At 55.0% G+C, this 19,629-nt stretch overlaps 3 protein-coding genes across 6 annotated transcripts in view; all 3 read left to right on the top strand.

Moving 5' to 3' along the window:
• The first annotated feature begins 1,418 nt into the window (after positions 1–1,418).
• Positions 1,419–3,180, top strand: RAMP2 (receptor activity modifying protein 2). The gene is made up of 4 exons (XM_040640577.1): positions 1,419–1,573; positions 2,010–2,075; positions 2,494–2,602; positions 2,732–3,180. Exons 1-4 carry the CDS (start codon positions 1,474–1,476, stop codon positions 2,985–2,987), a joined length of 531 nt encoding a protein of 176 aa, XP_040496511.1. The 5' UTR covers positions 1,419–1,473; the 3' UTR covers positions 2,988–3,180.
• Positions 3,181–6,719: 3,539 nt separating this feature from the next.
• Positions 6,720–11,414, top strand: VPS25 (vacuolar protein sorting 25 homolog). The gene is made up of 6 exons (XM_008701306.2): positions 6,720–6,868; positions 7,083–7,228; positions 7,928–7,981; positions 8,486–8,574; positions 9,318–9,393; positions 10,786–11,414. The coding sequence occupies exons 1-6, from the start codon at positions 6,816–6,818 to the stop codon at positions 10,896–10,898; spliced, it is 531 nt and encodes a 176-aa protein (XP_008699528.1). The 5' UTR covers positions 6,720–6,815; the 3' UTR covers positions 10,899–11,414.
• Positions 11,415–12,591: 1,177 nt separating this feature from the next.
• WNK4 (WNK lysine deficient protein kinase 4) overlaps positions 12,592–19,629 on the top strand; it is a 14,958-nt gene continuing 7,920 nt past the window's right edge. For all 4 annotated transcript variants that reach the window (XM_040640574.1, XM_040640576.1, XM_040640573.1 and 1 more), the window contains exons 1-7: positions 12,592–13,214; positions 14,635–14,807; positions 15,776–15,996; positions 16,348–16,505; positions 16,926–17,014; positions 17,100–17,316; positions 19,287–19,551. In XM_040640574.1, the coding sequence (XP_040496508.1) occupies positions 12,597–13,214; positions 14,635–14,807; positions 15,776–15,996; positions 16,348–16,505; positions 16,926–17,014; positions 17,100–17,316; positions 19,287–19,551 (1,741 nt within the window). In that variant the 5' untranslated portion in view covers positions 12,592–12,596. The remainder of the gene's footprint in view (positions 13,215–14,634; positions 14,808–15,775; positions 15,997–16,347; positions 16,506–16,925; positions 17,015–17,099; positions 17,317–19,286; positions 19,552–19,629) is intronic.

The following is a 19,629-nucleotide window of genomic DNA, read 5'->3' as shown; positions in this document are numbered from 1 at the left end:
AAGACCCTGAGATGAAGATTGGAAGAGAGATCGCGAAGGATAATTTGTGGTGGGCAGAAATCAGTAAACTGGGACAAGAGCAGCAGCTGAGTCCAGGGGTCAGTGTCTGGGAGTAATTTAGGAAAGTTCAGTGCTGACAGCTGTGTCTGGAACTGAGCGTCAGGGCCAAACCAGCTCCTGGGCTGCTGGGCTGCTTCGAGCTAATGAAGCTCTGGCTCAGGACACAGAGACAGCTGTGGTGTGGCAGAAGTCAGGGCCCCTGGGGCCCCAGGCTCAGCCTTGCTGCTTCCCAGCGGTGTGACCTTAGGCAAGTCCTTTAAGAGAGAAGAAAAGGAAACATTCACTGAGTGAGCGCACTGCCCTTTCACATATCATCCTCACTACTGCTTATGGAGAAGGATAATGTCCCTATCTTACATGGGGGGAAACAGATTGTCAAGGTAGCCAAAGTCCTTCGTGGAGCAGGAAGACAGAAGTGGGATTTAGAGCTACTGAGCTAAATTCTGGGCTCTTTCCCCTGAGCTTTAGCTTCTTCCCAGTAAAACGGGGACAAAAATGTACCCACCTAGTGAATGAAGTCACCCATAGTAGGTTCTAAACCCTTCCCTTCTCACAACCTTGGTCTTGAAGAGTAGTGGCCACCTTCTTCCTGGGAATGGAGTCATCTTTCACTTTTGCCCCTCCCCCCAGTCTGGTTTGTGGCCACCTTCCTACTAGGAATGAAGTAATCTTACTTTTGCCCTTCGCCCCAACCAGGTTTGTGGCTCTAGGCTTCAGGAGGTGCCTGGAAGGGAGGGTGTTTAGACTCTGGTTTCCCCTCTGCCCCCAGCCCCAGGACTTCTCCCGACTCTGGAGGACGGGCTCCCTCCTCTCCTCCTCCCCAGTTTTGGCAGGCGGGCTGACATCAGTGGGTGTTCCCAGTGAAGGGGAACTCTGAGCCCAGCTCCAGGCGCCCCTTCCCCCACGGCCCAGGGTAACCCCAACCCCCTGCCTTAGATACTGAGGCGTGGAGAGGCCCTCTGAAGTCCCAGCCCCTTCCTTCTCCAGGTCCGTGAGAGCAGGTCGCTAACCCCCTTTCTCGCCCCCGCAGCGAAGGAGAAAGGGCGATAGGGTCGAAGGAGAAAGGTCAAGCGGATGCTCGGAGACCCCAGGCGCCACGCGGCTGAGCCCAGAAAATGCATCCCGGTTCTGGGGTTACGAGGGGAGCTGTCCAGCCCCGCAGGGTGAGCTAGAAGAGAGAGTGGGCCAACGCCGACCCGGCGGAGGGAGCGGCGGGCGCCAGGGCCGGGTGGGGCAGCGACTCCCCCTCCAGCCCGCCGGCCCCGGGCGTCGCCCCCGCCCCCCACGTGGCCGCAGCCGTCCCAGCCCTTGCGAGGAAGCGGCGCGGCTTCCTGGGGCTTGGGCCGGCGATATAGGCGCCCCCGCCCGGGCCCGGCTCAGCGCCACCGCCCCTCCTCGCCTGCTCGCCGCGCTATGGCCTCGCTCCGGGCTGAGCGCGCCGCCGGCGGCCCGCGACTCCCTGCGACCCGCGCCGGGCGACCGGCTGCGCTCCGCCTCCTCCTCTTGCTGGGCGGTGAGCGCTGCGTCCCGGGCCCCGGGTGGGAGGCGCGGGAGGCCCGGAGGGGAGGGGGGCTGGACGGCCGAGGCCAAAACGGGCCCTGGGGTGCGGGCGGGACAGCGCTGTCCTCGGACGGTCCCCGGCCCCCTTCGGTGAGGGCTCAGCGTAAGCTGCTTCCCACTTGGAGGAACCTAGGGTGCCGGGGCTCCGCGGAGAGGTCTTGGGAGGTCTGGGGCTGGGGAGGAGGAAGAGGATTTGGGGTCTGGATGTGAGTGGGAGGGAGCTGGTATCAGCCCTCTCTTCTAGTCACTGAGGCACCCGTTGGGGGCCCGGATTATTCCTTTTTCTCTTCTGAAAGTAGCCCTGACTTCCTAGGGTCTCAGACCCCTACTCCAGACTCCACTGCTTAGATCCCCGCCATCCCACCTCCCTCCCACATTTCTGTTCACAGCTGTCCTGAAGCCCCAGGAGTCCCTGGCTCAGGTTCCTCCCACTGAGAGCATCTTGAAGTCAAAAGGTGTGTATCCCGCAGCTCTGGGAGGGTGGCCTAGGGCAACGAGGAGAACCGGGTTGGTAGGGAGGGTCCCTTTCCCACAACCCCAATTGGCAGCCCATTAAACTCCCTTCTGTTCTCTCCTGGGGTTCCTTGTGGTCCTTCTTACTCTCATCCCACCTGACCCCCACCCAGCTCTGAGCTGCTTCCTCACCTCACAGGTGGGTTAGAAGTCCCCCCAAAAAGTGTGTGGGTGTTCTTGTGGGGCTGACACGTGGAAGGCATTAAAATTTTTATGAACTGAGACTCTTTCCTTGGAAAACTTTCTGAGACTTTCCTGGTGTTTGCCCTGTTTGAAGACAGAACAGTGTAAATACCTGGACGAGAGGGCTTGGAGGGAGGGGCAGGGGTGTGGTCAGTGTGAAGCAATCTGTGCCCACAGAGGACAAGATGGAGAACTATGAGAGGACTATCCAATTTTGCTGGCAATCTTATAAGGAGGAGATGGACTCTATCCCCAAGGACTGGTGCGACTGGGCCATGATTAGCAGGTAGGGGCAGTGCCAGGGAGCTTGGGCCAGGGGCGGGGGCTGCTCCTTGTGGGTGGGCCTTGAGTGAGTGTGGGACATTCCCCTCTCTGGGCCCAACCCATACTCACTCTAGTCTTCCCTTGCCCCCAGGCCTTATAGCGACCTACAGTATTGCTTGGAGCATTTTGCAGACTTATTTCAGCTGGGCTTCCCCAATCCCCGGGCAGAAGAGATCATCTTTGAGACTCACCAGATCCACTTTGCCAACTGCTCCCTCGTGCAGCCCACCTTATCAGACCCCCCAGAGGATGTGCTCCTGGCCATGATCATAGCCCCCATCTGCCTCATCCCCTTCCTCGTCACCCTTGTGGTGTGGAGGAGTAAAGACAGTGAAGCCCAGGCCTAGGGTGGTATGAGCTTTTCTTCCAAGCTATCTTGCTCCTTTATCCCTGCCACCACCAGGTTTCTCTTCCCCTCCCTGCCTCCTTCTCTCACTCCCATGCCCTCCACAGATCCTTGGACTGATGGAAATGGAAACCCAGTGGTGTCATGGCACGATTTCTGTAATCTTCAAAATAAAACTTTTTTTTTGTACTGTCCCCTCCCCATCCCAGAGTTTCTGCCATTCCCACAGCTCTGGGCAGCAGAGTTGGAAGATTCTGGATAGCAGCACTGTTTTGTTCACTTGTCTCCTCCCCCCACCTGAAGGCCACCCCCTCCACTGCTTCCTCCCAAGGCTGGGCCTTTCCTGTCCTTATCCAGACCCAGCACCAGGAAATATACAGGAAAGAGACTCCCTTCCGGTCTGCACAGCAGCTGGGGAGGTGTGGGGAGAGGGGGAAGGGTGGACTCTCTGCTGTGACTCCTGCAAGAATGAAGCGGGACCACCCAGGAGCTCTGAATTGTCCTCGTCTTCATGCCTCAGTTTACTCCCAGGGCTTGGGACTAGGAACCGTGATATGACCAAAAGAGTCCATCCCTAAGGACCTCAGGATTGAGGGCAAGGGCAGGGGGGACTTAACTCTACTAAGTCTGCCACAGGACTCCCCTTCCCGGTCCCTGGCCTCATCCTATGTTGTCCTGGACCCTGGGGGTGTGGCCTACAGCCTGGCAGCATACTGTCCCCTGGTGTCCACTAGAGCTAACAGCCAGAAGATGGACATGAAGAAACTCCAAGCTGAGGAGACTAGACCCTGAGATTAGACATCTGTCATCTCCGTAGCACTCACTAGTTCTTAGCTGGATCCTTCTACCAGCTTCCTAAGCCATACTGATACTCCCTTAAAACACTTTCCCACTTTCTAGGGACATACCTAGCCTCTGAACTCATCATTTTATATACAGACATTCTTACATGTTCCACAGTGAGGCCCAGTTGTTTGCCAGAGGACCTTCACTTCCAGTTCTTCCAGATCATCAAAAATATGAGAGAACAACTTTGTTCTCCATAAAGACACCTGTTTATTCTTTTTGGCACCTGGAGCCTCTTCAGGGGCTTTTCCTTCCCTCCTTTCTGAAATATTTACCTCTCTGAGGACATGCATATTCATTTCCTGGGACATGCCCGTCCATTCCATAGATATATACCCGTATGCTTCCTAGAATGTATCTACTCGTCCTCTGAGACAGACTTCTCTCAGGACATGTCTGTCTCTCTAGAGGCATATCTGTTTCCTGGGCCATTTTGAGTTTTCACCTGAAATAAGTCTTTGCTCTGTTTCCATGAATGCATTGGTCTTCCTCAGGGGTATATCTGTTCTCTTCTTGGCCCATATTTGCCTTCGTGTGTTTTACTAATATACATCAAGGGCATGCTGGTAGAAGATAACTGTGTATGGTATATTTTGTTGGAAAAATAAGCTAGGGCTTGGTTTCTGCTCTCAATGGCTTCCACCTAATAGGGTAGCTGACATGTACACAAATAAACAAAAGCAATGCAGTGTGTGATGAGAGTCATGCAAGGGATATAAACCAAATGTTATCTAAGTGCAAGAAAAGGAGTCACATCTAGCTGCGGTGTGACCACAGGAGGGTGACTGTGAAGTTAGTACACGAGTAGGCTCTCCATCGTAAGGAGTGCGTTCCCCCGAGGGAAGAGAGGAAAAAAAAAAAAAAGAAGAGGTGAATTAGGAAGTTATTGTGATATTCCAGGCTTGAGAAAAAGAGGCCATGGGCCAAAGGAGTGATGAATGAGGAAGCAGAAAATAAAAAGTAGGAGAGATGATTAAAAACAGGGGAGGGAATCAGCAGGACTTTGGAGATGAAGGAGAGGAGAGGAGGGCTGACTCAGGCTTTGAATCTGAGTTACTAGGACAATGATGGAAGTAATGATAGAAAATGGCTCTAGGAAGAGGAGCTGGCAAGAAGAAAAGGATGTACAATATGAGGTGCCAATAGAACAAGCTTTTATGTCCCACAGAGAGTTAGAAATGGGAGGGGTGGTGGTGGTTGTGGTGGAAATACAGATTAAGGAGTGTTTTGCACAGAAATGCCATGTGAAGCCATGAAAATGATGAAAGTTCTCAAGACAGAAGGTGTATTGAGGGGCGCCTGGGTGGCACAGTGGTTAAGCGTCTGCCTTCGGCTCAGGGCGTGATCCCGGCATTATGGGATCGAGCCCCACATCAGGCTCCTCCGCTATGAGCCTGCTTCTTCGTCTCCCACTCCCCCTGCTTGTGTTCCCTCTCTCGCTGGCTGTCTCTATCTCTGTCAAATAAATAAATAAATAAAATCTTTAAAAAAAAAACAGAAGGTGTATTGAAAAGAAAGCTGAGCTTAGGTTCTTAGGAAACACTCACATTTAAAGAATAAGGGGGAAGTGAGACAAAGAGGAAGATCAGAGAGACAGTAGCAGAGCAAGGATAAAGCAGTGCCATGGAAACAAAGGAGATAGTGCCCTTTGAAAGAACCTTATCGATTGAATGGTTCATCCATTGGCGCAACAAGTGTTTGCTGGGTACTTTGGTAGATCAGGAACTGTGCACAATGAAGGATGGACTTGAGTGGGGGAAAGGTTAAATGATCAGGTAGGAAATTGAGAGGGTGACGAAATCAAGGAAACTGTGCATATTTTCAAATACGGGTGACCTGAGCATATTTGTCAACTAGGTGAGAGGAGCCAGAGGAAAGGAAAAGAGGGAAGATGATACACAAAGAAGTCCTAAAGGCAGTTGGAAAGGAGAGGTAAGAAGATACGCCAAAGGGTTGGTCTTGTAAAGGAAGAGTGATGCTTCTTCCTTTGAGTTCAAAAGAAAGAAGTAAAAGTGGAAAGGAATTCTTGTGGGAAGAATCAAGTGTGGTGACAGAGGGGGAACGATTAGGAGGTTCAAATGCTTGGCCTCAAGTTCACAAAATGGGAAGGGCATTCTGCAGAGAGAAAGAAGATGGAGACAGCTGGAATGACTTGAGGAATAGAAATATTTGAAGAATTACCTGGAGGGATGTGACAGGGAGTCAATAAAAGACAGTGCTGGGCTACACTGAAAGCTCAGCAGTGCGGTTAGTCAGGGCCTGGGGGCTCAGCCAGCATGTTCTGTGATTTTTTCCAGTAATAGGACTCGGCCCAGGAGTTGGGGGAGGGGGAGAAAATGGAGGTGGGGGCAGGGAGCAACAACCCTGGTTTGTAAAGTGACCACCAGGTAAGCAAGCAAGGGGACAGAATGGGTTAGTCTAGGCTGGGTAAGGAGTCAAATAAGACCAAAATGGCTGCGGAGACTTGAGACTAGGAAAGTGAGGACGTAAGGGATAGATGGCTGTGGTCAAAGCGGGCAGCTTTGAATCGTGGAAGCCGAACCTTTTCCAGCGATAAACGCTACAAATGTGCTTCCACGGGTGCTGCAGGAGACCAGGGAATGGTGCAGTCGAAGGACATAACAGTTGAGGGGACTGGGGAATTGTGAGGCGTTTGTTAAATGTAACTGACACGAATGTTAATACTAAAAGAAGCCAAGCAGAGGGAAACAAGCCTAGGTAGTTCTACTATCAAAAATTGTGCCGCTTTAGAGAAGTCACTGCCCTTCTCTAGAGCTGAATGAGAAGACTTCTCGGGGCTCTAAACGGTAAGGATTTTTAGGATAATGGCAAGGGACTGGCTGATCTGCAAGATCCCTCCGGTTGGGCCGCCCCTCTCCGAAGAGGCGTCCGGAACCTTTCTGCTGTGCTTTTTGCCCGGACGTGCCGAAGCGGAGGCCGGAAGTCCTTTTCCCGGAGGTTCCGGGTTTCCTGGGCTACTACAATGGCGATGAGTTTCGAGTGGCCGTGGCAGTATCGCTTCCCGCCCTTCTTTACGTGAGGCTCAGACCCCGAGAAGCCCCGCTGTGCCTCCCTCCCCTGCCCCGGACCCCAGGCTCAGCCCTGATGCTTCAGATGGGGAGGGGGAGAAAGGACCCGGTCGCCACCACCCTCAGTCCCCCACTTTGTCCCCCAGACGCGCCTCCGGCAAGTGCTGCCTCTCGGTCTCTCACGCCCTCTAATTCTGCGCCCCACCCCCTTCACCCGGCAGGTTGCAGCCGAACGTGGACACTCGGCAGAAGCAGCTGGCCGCCTGGTGCTCGCTGGTCCTGTCCTTCTGCCGCCTGCACAAACAGTCCAGCATGACGGTGATGGAAGCTCAGGAGAGCCCGCTCTTCAACAACGTGAAGCTACAGCGTATCCTCCCTCAGGCTCTTCCACAGCCCACACACATGCACTTCCACGCTTTCCCACATGCCCAGACTTCACACACCCCTTCACCCACAGTAGGCAGGTTCCCACCCAAACTGGACTTGGGAAAGAGCCAGGATGTGTTAGCTGACTTCCATTTTATCCCCAAACCCCAACGCAGATACAACCTCAAATCCTCTTGACCTAGGCAGTGACAGGTACCCAGGTGCCATTCAGGTCTTAGAACCTCTGCCCTGAAGCCAAGTCCCAAGCTTTTCAACCCAAGCTTTTTGACTCTGAATCTCCTGTCCTCTTCTGAGTGAAGCTCAAACTCTGGTACTACCTTTAGTAATTTTCTCCACCTACTCGCTTCCTCCCAGGAAGTAAAGGTCGTTTGTTTTTGCTGCCTGATTCATACCTAAAATATCTGTGGAGAAAGTCTGAAAGAAGGAGAGAGGACAGAGGGTCACAGATGGTAGTACTGTTCATTTCTAAAGCTCTTCCCTTTAATTGAACTAGTTTCTCTTTACCTTCCTCCCCCCAGTATCCAGGAAATGCCAATTTATAGCCTGTTGGGGAATTGCACATACATGAGTGTGGGAGGGAGAAGAAGGGGACAGGTGGTTCTTGACATGGCACTGGCCCTGAGAATTTTTATCCCACCCAACTCAGTCCATCAATGCCCTTCCCTTAACTTTAAACCAGGGAAGCTCCCTGTGGAATCAATCCAGGTTGTATTAGAGGAACTAAGGAAGAAAGGTGGGTTCAGGTCCTCACATTTCCTTATTTTTCCTCCTACTTGGGTTTTCCTGAGGGCACACTGGCACAGGTTTTTGCCTTTTTTTTTTTTTTTTTAAGATTTTATTTTTAAGTAATCTGTACAGCCTATGTGGGGCTCGAACCCACAACCTTGAGATCAAGAGTCACACTCTGCCAGCTATGCCAGCCAGGTGCCTCACAAGTCTTTGCTTTTAACAACTTTTTTTCTCTCCCCTGGCTTGGAGTCCATAGTATCCTGTACAGGAGATAGTCCAGTTCCCCAGGTCCTTTTTCCCTATTGGCAATCACCACTGAAATCTCTCCATCTGTGTTCTGAGACCTGGAGAGAGGTAGAAGGAGAATTGGTGCCTTGCAGATGGCAATAATAAAACAGATCTTGAATTTTGCTTTCTGAAAGCTGAGTCTCTTCCACCGTATTCCGCCTTGGTTTTGCCTTCTGTCCCTTCTTAGCATAAGATGCTTTCATAAGTATCTGTTTTTCAGGGAACCTGGAATGGTTGGATAAGAACAAGTCTAGCTTCCTGATCATGTGGCGAAGGCCAGAAGAATGGGGGAAACTCATCTATCAGTGGGTGAGACTATTTTGCCATGGTGACCCATGGTCAGATACCTGGTGTTCCCAGGTCTAGACCGAGCGAAGTGGGAAGGGGCAGAAAGAGGAAGTATAGGTCTTCCAGGCAAGCCTCTTTTAGTGACTCAGTTTCCCTGGCTATATAGAACTTCCCTGCCTTTGACTGTAGGAGGCCAGAGGCTACGCGAGGCCATGTTTGGAGAATGCAGTGCTGGGAACCATTAGTACTATTGTTGGCTGGAGTCTCTGGCCACAGAAGATAAATGAGGAAAGGAAGAAGGAAAAAAAAAAAAGCCTGGGGCCCCTCCCCCTCTGCACCCTTTGGGGCTGTCCACCATATGAATGAGACATTCTGAACCAGTGTGGGTGTGGGGACAAACTCTCTCCCCAACATTCCTAGCCACCACCAGCCCTAAACTTTCCCAAGGGAGAGAAGAGGGGAAGCAGCATCAACAACCCAAATATAACAAACTCATGCCACCTATTCCTGAACAGGAAAACAGAATGAGAGGTCACTTCTCAGACATGTGAAGGCCTGTGGTTTAGTGGTTCTGTGTATGTGTGTACACGTATAAATATAGCACCTGTGGGGTTTGCGGTGTTTAGGCCACTCCTGCCGAGGTGACAGTGAGCCCTGGTTTGGGAATAGGTGCCATTCCTGGGTCAGATAGGTGGAGCTGGTGAGCTCGCCTTCTCCCAGGAGATTTCCGGTCCTTATTCAATCCCCATTTTCTGTGTCCATAGGTTTCCAGGAGTGGCCAGAACAACTCCGTGTTCACCCTGTATGAACTGACCAATGGGGACGACACAGAGAATGAGGGTAATGCTTCTCCCTTTTCCCCCCAGTTTTGTCATCTGAATCCTCTCCAGTCCTTGTTTGATAGTCAGACTTCTCATCCCTGCCTTTGAATTCCAAATACTACATGATATAAGGACTCTTAACCCATGTCCAAGGTTTCCCTAAACCACCTGAATTTATACGCAAAATACCCCCGAATTTTGTCTGTGGGGATATGTGTGCATTTTTCTAGGGATAGAGTCCATATTAAAAGATATTGAAGGGCATCTGTGACCCATGAAAAGTTTAGAATTACTGGTGTAGATACCGAATGAGGAACCAGGGCGGGAGATTAAGCCACAAATCTCATTCCTTGCTGACACAGGCCTTTCTTTCACCCTTTATACTTACAGAGGGCTCAAGATTTGTGGGCGTCAGCTGAAGGGATTGGGCCAACACCCCCATCCCCACCCCCAGGCCTTTTAAATACTTTGGTTTCTGGTCAGGCAAGGATTTGTATACTGTTTGATTTTTACATAGTGTAAATATATTCTTAGCTATTTTATCTCTGGATTCATATTCTGATCCCCAGGATCACCAAAAGTTCCAGTCTCAGCTGGAGAAAAAAGGGCTCCTCCCCTTTCTGCCAGGCCCTGGCTGCCATAACAGAATTTACAGCTCTTGGCTGTTCCCCCCTGCCCTGCAGGCCTCTGCTTGCTACTCCCACCATCACCCCATGACTTCAGTGCTGCAGCCTTGCCCAGCCCACCACTCATGCTGGGCAAAGCTGGAGGCTTCCTCAGAAAGCAAGCTCCCTGACTCAAGAGGTAGGCCCCCGTAGGGGGTGAGGTGTGCGAACCTGTTAGGGCTTGCCACCTGCTTCTCACCTCTCCCTGCAGTATCTTGCCATATCTCGAGATATTCAGCTGGCCCTTGGCTCCCAGCCTTGTTCCTTTTAACTAGGAAAGGGCAGATACCGGTGCTAGAGCTTAACAGTCTCCTGGTCAGAGGTATGGCTACACTTCTTTGTGGTAGGACAGGTGCTCCTGATGGGTACAGGTGTGCAACTAGGGTCAGAATCCAGTGACAAGGACCTTGGCCTTCCTAGGCTCCACTGTCCCTCACAAGCAGGTGGTGTCACTCTTGGACATCAGACACTCATGGCATGGGGGTGGGGGATACACATGAGGGTTGAGTCTAACAGAAGAACCTGGAGGGGAGAATAAGCATGAACTCTCATTCATGCTGACTCGGGCTTTCTTTCAGCCCTTACTCTAAGGAGTACCCAGGAAGGGTTGGTGGCGGCTGCCGCAGTATAGATGGCACATATCTCCCCTGGCCTCAAGGTCTCAGCTTCCAGCTAGACTCTTCTCCTCAGAGGCCTTGAGCCCCCAGGAGCTGAGTGTCCCTGACTCCCCATCTCTCCCTATCCAGAGTTCCACGGGCTGGATGAAGCAACCCTACTTCGGGCTCTGCAGGCCCTGCAGCAGGAGCACAAGGCTGAGATCATCACCGTCAGTGATGGCCGAGGCGTCAAGTTCTTCTAGCAGAGACCTGTTTCCTTTTACTTCTTACCTCCCACCCTTCCAGGGCTTTCAAAAGGAGACAGACCCAGTGACCCCACAGACTGGATCTGTGACTCCACCAGACTCAAAAGGGCTCCAGTCCAGGGATGGGTTTCCCACGTACCCCGTGTGTCTGTCCCTGGGGAAGGGTGAGGTCAAGGTGCCAGGGAGAAAAGATGTGCTTCTCTTTGCCCTACCTCCTTTCCCATCCTAGACTGTCCCCGAGCCAGGGTCTGTAAACCTTTAACTCCACATGTGTTCACACGTAAGTAACATACACACACGCGCCTGCACAAGCTTCTGTCTCTCCTCCTTCCCACCCCCTTAGCTGCTATTGACTCCCCTCTCAGGCTGGTGCTGGATCCTTCCTAGGGGATGGGAGAAGCCCTGGCTGCAGGCAGCCTTCCAGGCAATATGAAGATAGGAGGCCCAGGAAGGGGCCTAGCAGTGAGTGGCCAGATTGGGCACTGATTTATGATATTAAAAAGCTCAACCCCATTTGCCTGCCTGCCGTTGGAAGTTACTACTGGAATGGGCATGGGGAGGGCTGTGAACCGTTGCTCTCTGAGTGAACCCCAGCCTAGAAGAGGGGAGAGGCCTATGGCCTTTGTAAATGAAAAGGTCCTCCAGTGCTGGCAGGCTCCAGTGAGCCTGTGGCTTTACATCTGCTGGGTGGGCTGTGTGGGGGAGTGCTGATGGAACACAGCTTGGGGACAGACTGCTTTCTTCCTCTGAATTGGAGTAATTTAATGGCTTCCCCTTCCCTCACCGTCTCCCCCCATGAAAGTCCTGAACCACTCTGAAGCCCCTCCCTCCATCCTTCTGGTCTGGGTGGGGTAGTTGAGGCCAAGGGGAGCTGAAGGGGTGTAAACCGGATATGGACTTTGGTTTATTGGGAACTTTGGCAAACAGAAGGAGGAGGAAGGAGAGCCCACATAGCAAAAACAGCTTCTGTGGCCAGGGCCAGGCTGCGGCCAAGGTAGAGAGGTGGAGGGGATGGGTGACCGGGTCCTTGGCTTGGGGGGAGGGGCTTGCCCTGGGTGCGGACACCCATCGATGTGCAGCCCAGAGGGACAGGGGCTTGGGAGAAAACCAGACCTTTCCACTGACCTCTGTTTTTTTCGGCCTGGGGCTACCCCGGACAAACAGGAGGGGGTGGCGCTACCTTATCTGGGGCGTGCAGGCGGGTGGTAACCTTCCCTTGAACCATCCCCCTTTCCAGGGCCCGAGAGCCGAGAGCCGTGGTTACGTTTCCTCTCCCAGTCCTCCCAGTCTCAGCATCGTGCCTCCCCCACCCACTCCCGCCCCCAAACAGGTTTGCGCACTCAGTGCGGGAGGACACACGGCCGCTTTGCACAGGGTCGGCCTCCGAATGAGCCTGCAGGCGGGTGCGCCTGGACGCTAGGGAGAGGAGGGCCTGCGGCCGGGGGCGGGGCGGCCGAGGTGAGGGGCTGCGCACCCAGTTCTGCGCGCCGCTGGCCGCTCCGAGGGGGCGGCCCTGGGGAGGGGGGTGGTGGTGAGGCCGGGGGCGGGGCCGGGGCGGGGCAGGAGGGAGGGCGAGCCGGGGACTGGGGGCCCCAGCAGCTCAACCCGAACGCTGCGCACCCAGCCAGTCCGCCTGTCAGGCCGCCTCCTCTCCAGCCGCCCGGGCTTACTGCCTTGCGGCGCCGGCCCTTCCTCATGCTGGCACCCCCGACCCCCGAGACTGCGGTCCCCATGTCCCAGGCGGAGGCCGACCTGGCCCTACGGCCCCCGCCGCCTCTCGCTGCCGCTGCCGGTCAGCCCCGCCTTGGGCCCCCTCCTCGCCGGGCGCGCCGCTTCTCCGGGAAGGCTGAGCCCCGGCCGCGCTCTTCCCGTCTCAGCCGCCGCAGCTCAGTTGACTTGGGGCTGCTGAGCTCTTGGTCCCAGCCAGCCTCACCCGTTCCGGAGCCCCCTGATCCTCCGGACTCCGCAGGTCCTGGCCCCGCAAGGAGCCCACCGCCTAGCTGTCCAGAGCCCCCCGAGGGCACGTGGACAGGGGGAGCCCCCGTGAAGGCTGCAGACTCCGCGCGTCCAGAGCTCGCGGGCTCTGCAGGAGGCCCGGGGTCCCGGGATCCGCCGACAATCCCCAAAGCTGCGGCTCGGGAGCGGCAGCGGGAGCAGGAGGAAAAGGAGGATACGGAGACCCAGGCAGTGGCAACGTCCCCAGACGGCCGATACCTCAAGTTTGACATCGAGATTGGACGTGGCTCGTTCAAGACGGTGTATCGAGGGCTGGACACTGACACCACGGTGGAGGTGGCCTGGTGTGAGCTGCAGGTGCGGCTGGGCGCCCCCTCTGTGGCACCTCGGGATGGGACCCTTTGGAGGTCTTGGGATGAAAAATCTAGGGGACAGCAGCAAGGGAGAGATCTATCTTTCCAGTCAAATGTCCAGATACTCCTGCCCACTCCCCTTGCTCTGATGATCAATGGATCTGGCTGATTCTGGGCTGCAGAAGGATAAACTGAGGGCTCCCCTGTGGGTTTTGGACGGTCTAACTTTAAAGTCTTTATACTTAACCCTGAGAGCTGGAAGATAGGATGCAAAATCAGGTGGGGAGCCACTTCAGATCTGAGGGGTGACTGGCCTCACCAATCTCCTGCAGTGATTAGTATCTCTTCCTTTCCCTTTCCTCTTAAGTCTTGAGACCCTCAGTGTGACTCTGATTCTCCTTCTTCACCCTGGATCTTTGCAGAGTAGGGGGCTGGGGTGATGGAGGCCAGGAGCTGGGGCAGGATCCTCTCCACTTCCAGAAGATTTAGAGTGATGGTGGCAGGATGGGGCCCTCCCAGGCCCCTTCTGGAGCAGTCAGATTTCTAGACTTCTCCACAGCTGGGGGAGGGGGAGACAGAGATCTCCAGCCTTGGCCTGAGTCCAGTCCTGCTCCTCATCCCACTGTCTACCTGGGCTCTCCCTTCCCAGACCCAAAGGCACTGAACCCAGCGGGCTTTAGGGGGATGTTGGTGTGAAGGACCTTCTTTCCATGGAGGGAAGAACCCAGTTAAGTCTGGGCCAGCAGCTTTGGATTCAAACTGGGGGGCAGAGCCTGGGTAAGGGTCCTCCCCTCCAGCCCTGGCACTGGGCCTGCCCCTTGCGCCTGCCAGTGCCGCGCCCCAGGCTCTAGGCCAGGCATGGAGAGGCAGCCAAATGGGGGGGGGGGATGAGAAGGGGGCGGGACAGCCATGGGGCAGGGGGCGGTCTCCTGGCTCCTGGTCCTGGATCTTTCTCTGTAACTCCGTCTGCAGCCCTCCTGCCTCCTGTCTGGATCTAGCAGTTCCCAGTTTCTGGGGCCAACCCCCTTGAAGGCCCCAATTTTCTGCCCGCTGTCAGCCTGCTGCCCGCCTGCTGCCTGCCCACTGCCAGCCCTGGGGCGTCCCTTCCCGCCCCACAGGCTGGCCCGGGAGGCCACAAAGGCACTATTGAGCTCTGGGCTCCTGGACTGGGCTGCATAAAGGCCCTTGTGTCCAGCGGGGGGTCCAGGGGTGGCCCCAGGCCCAGGATGGGCGTGTCCTTGCAGCAGCCTGAGGGGGAGGACCGAGAATTCGGGGTATACAGCCTGTTGGGCAAGTGATGACCTAGCCTCCACAGTAGGCTCCAACCCTCACCTCTCCCCCAGCCCCTTCCCATGTGCCCCTTCCTCCTCCCCATGGGAGTCCTAGGCCTGTCGTGACCTTCACTCCCATCCCCTACCCCACAGACTCGGAAACTGTCTCGAACTGAGCGGCAGCGATTCTCTGAGGAAGTGGAGATGCTCAAGGGGCTGCAGCACCCCAACATCGTCCGCTTCTACGACTCATGGAAGTCAGTGCTGAGGGGCCAGGTTTGCATCGTGCTGGTCACCGAACTCATGACCTCCGGCACCCTCAAGACGTGAGCTCTGTGCCTGGTGGTAGTGTTGGTTGGTGGGATAGCTGGTGGTGGGAGGTCCCCACTGCTTCTGGAACTTCTTCCAGGTTCCTCAAACTCTAGATTTAGGTCCAAAACTAGGCTCGCTTCCTCTCCCCCACCCCTACTGCGTCCCTGCCTTGGTGGGTGGCAGTGTCCACCCAGCACTCCAGCCAACACTCGATCTCCCCAGATGCCTCCTTTATCTCCATTCTGTGCATCCGCCTTCCCCCATCAGTCTGTCTCCAAGGCCTCCTTAAAATTCCCCACTCTGCCTTTCCCAGCTCCATCGTCTGGAGCCCTGCAGCAGCGCCCTCACCGGCCTTCCCCGGCTCTGCCCTCACTTTTCCAACCTATCCTATCATCCTGCAGTCTGGGGAATCTCTCCATTCCTTAAAACCCCTTCAAGGCTTCCCACCACCCTCAGGTTAAAGTCCACACTCTCTAACCTACTCACCGAGTCCTTAGGACTTAGCCTCATCTTGAGCCTAGGTTCCACAGGAACCAAATTCCCAGCACCTCCTCCCACCCTGCCCTGTGGTTGTCTCCGTGCCTTTGAGCACAGTGTCCCCTCGCCTGGAAAGTCTCCATCCCTTCCCCTTTTCACCCTTGAACCCCTACTCATCCTTCAAAAGGCAACATAAAAGTTATTTCCTCTCTGAAGCCCTCCCCCACACTCGGGGCGGTTAGTCATCCCTTCCCGCGCACTCCCCAGCCCCTTTGGCGAGGCCCTATCTGTAAGTTTACCGCTGGACGGTTTTGTACTCTCACGTCTAGCTACCACACCCCCTACTCAGTTTCTCCCTGGAGCGCAGCGAGGACCTGAGCTGGAATAAAGCTGGCAGAAGATGCGTAGGCGGTGGTGCCAATGGGACCAAGGGAACTTCCCAGCGGGGGTCCCTCCCCCACCTCCGTGTCCCCACCGCGACCCTGGCTACGTGCCTTTCCTCCAGGTACCTGAGGCGGTTCCGCGAGATGAAGCCGAGAGTCCTTCAGCGCTGGAGCCGCCAGATCCTTCGGGGGCTTCATTTCCTACACTCCCGGGTACCCCCCATTCTGCACCGGGATCTCAAGTGCGACAACGTCTTTATCACGGGCCCTTCGGGTTCGGTCAAGATCGGGGACCTGGGCCTGGCCACGCTCAAGCGCGCCTCCTTTGCCAAGAGTGTGATCGGTGCGTCCCTCCAGGAAGTCCTTGCTATTCCAACCTACCCCCTCCTCCCGCCGCCCCCCCACCCACGTCCGAAGAGAGCCTGGGGGCCCTCTCTTCCCAGCAGGGCCCTTTGAGTTGCACAGAGTTAGAAGAGCTTGGGGAACACAGGGCGGGGGGGGGACCTATGGCATCCTCTCTCTCCTCCTGACTAATCCCACCCCCCGCCCGCCAACACACACACAGTGGGGAAGGGTCCGTCACTAGTACTCCAGAACTCTCGGGGTTGCCCCCTCCCCGCACCTCCTGGCTAGCCTGTGGTACGCCCAAGAGGAGGCATCATCTATAGCCTGATGCCTGCTGTGGATCCTACAGGGACCCCGGAGTTCATGGCTCCTGAGATGTACGAGGAGAAGTACGATGAGGCCGTGGACGTGTACGCGTTCGGCATGTGCATGCTGGAGATGGCCACCTCAGAGTACCCTTACTCCGAATGCCAGAATGCCGCGCAAATCTACCGCAAGGTCACTTCGGTGAGAGGGGGTGGGGAGGACGGAGAATTCCAGGTCACCTCCCATTTTCCTGCCCCAACCAGCCGGCGGTCAGTGCAGTTTCCCTTAAAGAAAACAGGCTAGACACGAAGATGGTNGTTTAGAATAATGATGTGTGTAGGGCTCCCTAGAGTTTACAAACGATTTCACATCTGATCTTTCACCCGCAGGGAGGGCCTCTGCTCTGCCCTGCGCTTTACAAATGGGAAAACTGGCACACAGGGAGACTTGTTCAAGGGCATACTGTCGATCCCTGGGGGAACGGGGACTTGAAACCAAACCGTCTAGTAGCTGTCGCGGTGCTTTTACGATTGCACACCCTGCTGCCTCGCGCGGGGTGGGGGCCAAGCAGAGAGCCGGGGCGCAGAGGCCCGGAGGCCTCACGCAAGCCCTTTCCTCCAGGGCACAAAGCCGAACAGCTTCTACAAGGTGAAGATGCCCGAGGTGAAGGAGATCATTGAAGGCTGCATCCGCACCGATAAGAACGAGAGGTGGGGTGGAGGGGGCGGGCTGTGTGTTGGGGGAGATTTGAGGGGCGGGCGGNGGCAAGGCTCCGCTCACGTGCGCCACCCTCAGGTTCACGATCCAGGACCTCCTGGCTCACGCCTTCTTCCGGGAGGAGCGCGGCGTGCACGTGGAGCTGGCGGAGGAGGACGACGGGGAGAAGCCAGGCCTCAAGCTCTGGCTGCGCATGGAGGACGCACGTCGCGGGGGGCGCCCACGGGACAACCAGGCCATAGAATTCCTGTTCCAACTGGGCCGGGACGCGGCAGAGGAGGTGGCGCAGGAGATGGTGAGCAGGGGACAGACTGCCCTGTGGATTGGCTTATGCGGGGCCTGTGGGCATCGACTGAAGGCGCCCGGGTGGGACCCCTCGGTGGTGGGAGAGGCACCCAGCTCAACCCTCTCAGAGGGTCTTGTAAGTGTCGCCCTGCCCCTCCCGCCTCAACAGACCCACAGGCACACCCAGTGTAAGGACTCTCTGCGGATTTCCTTTTCCAGAGCAAGCTCTGGGCCCTCCAGCCTTCCTTGCTTTACTTCCTGCTGATCCAATTTTCCTGGAATACCCGTCTCTCCTATCTATCTATCTATCTATCTATCTATCTATCTATCTATCTATTTTCTTTTACACCCTCCCCCCACCTTCCGCCCTCCCCCCGCTGTCTTCCTCCATGCTCGGACCATGAATTTCAGGAAACCTGTTCCCTGTAGAGTCAAAATTAAATGCTTCTTTCCACTTCAACAGGTTCTCCATTACAGGACCCACCACCATCGGTCTTGTTTTATACCAGGAGACATTCCTTTCTTTCTCCTCAACTACACTCTAAATTCCTTGAGAGCAGAGACTGTGTTCTATTGATTTTTCTATCTCTGACAGTGCTTGGCACATGGTTGGAGCTCATTAATAATCCCGCACTGGTACATGGCTTAGAGCCCTTTCACGTGCATTTGACTGTTGTTACCAACCCTGCATGGGGGGGTTTCTCCTGAGGTACTGAGGAGGAGATGGAGGGCTCAGAGTTGAGTTGCTTGTCTGAGGTTCTGAGCGAGTAAGTGGCAGAGCTGGATTTAAACTCAGGCCGTTCAGGTTTTAAGTCAGATCACCCCACCCCACCCCACCTCCCTTACGTGCACAGCGAAGCTTGTCCATGAGATGACCTAGGAGATGATGAACAGAAGCTGCCAGAGGCGGAGCTGGGAGGTAGAAGATGCAGAGCTGGTTTAGGAAGGCCGGAGGTGGGGGGGGGGGGAAGAGAATATGAGATTCCTTTTTTTTTTTTAAGATTTTATTTATTTATTTGAGAGAGAGAAAGCAGGAGAGGGGGAAGGGTCAGAGGGAGAAGCAGACTCCCCGCTGAGCAGGGAGCCCAATGTGGGACTCAATCCAAGGACTCCGGGATTTTGACCTGACCCGAAGGCAGACGCTTCACCGACTGAGCCACCCAGGCACCAGAGCCTGAGATTCCTGATAGAAAAATGGCAGTTGAGGGGGCGCCTGGGTGGCTCAGTCAGTGAAGCGTCTGCTTTCAGCTCAGGTCGTGATCTCGGGTCCTGGGATCAAGCCCCACAAGGGGCTCCCTGCTTAGCAGGGAGCCTGGTTCTCCCACTCCTGCTCCTCCTTCCTGTGCTCTCTCTTTCAAATAAATAAATAAAATCTTAAAAAAAAAAAAAAAGGAAAGAAAAGAAAACGGCAGTTGAGAGGGCGGGGATCATCTATGGTAGGTCTGGGTCAGGAACCCGAGAATGTGTTTGAAATGTGGCATAAGAGCAGGTCTCCATAGCACAGCTCACACCTGACCTGGGATCAGATCTTGATCCATTACTCACAGGGCTTCTTGATGATGACACTATTGACATCTTTATTTGGGGGACAGTCCTGTGCATTATAGGATGTTGAGAAGAATCCTTGGCTTCTACTCTCTAGATGCCAGGAGCCCTGAGGTGTGACAGCTACAAATGTCCCCAGATCTTGCCAAATGTTCCCACTTTCATCCTGAGAGCAATTGACCTACTAGATAACCATGAACTAGTCACAGCTTTACTTATGTCTAAAACAGAGCTAAGACCAACCTCAGAAACTTGTTGGGAGGGTTTAATGATGGTGAAGTAAAGAGCTGCCAGTTACCGGGCACAGCACCTAATCAATGAATGTGAGTGCCCTTTCTCCTGGAGAAATATTCCAGAGGCCCCAAGAAGGTGTCCTGATGTGTCTTTGAGCAGAGTCCTCACCTCCCACTGTGTTCCTCACCCTCTGAACTCCAGGTGGCCCTGGGTTTAGTCTGTGAAGCTGATTACCAGCCGGTGGCCCGTGCAGTACGTGAACGAGTTGCTGCCATCCAGCGAAAGCGTGAGAAACTGCGCAAAGCTAGGGAGTTGGAGGCCCTCCCCCCTGCACCAGGACCCCCACCAGCAACTGTCCCCATGACTCCCAGCCCCCCCAGCGTCTTCCCCCCTGAGCCTGAGGAGCCGGAGGCAGACCAGCACCAGCCTTTCCTCTTCCGCCATGCCTCTTACTCATCTACCACCTGTAAGTCACCGCCAACTGTGGCATTTGGGACGTGACCTAGGTCCCAGAACCCCTCTCCTCTGCCCCGCCCCCCCCCCC

The sequence above is a fragment of the Ursus maritimus genome, unplaced genomic scaffold, assembly GCF_017311325.1.
Source record: "Ursus maritimus isolate PB19 unplaced genomic scaffold, ASM1731132v1 scaffold_24, whole genome shotgun sequence".
Taxonomy (NCBI): domain Eukaryota; kingdom Metazoa; phylum Chordata; class Mammalia; order Carnivora; family Ursidae; genus Ursus; species Ursus maritimus.
The sequence above is the reverse complement of the archived record's forward strand: the minus strand, read 5'-3'. Positions and strand labels throughout refer to the sequence as shown.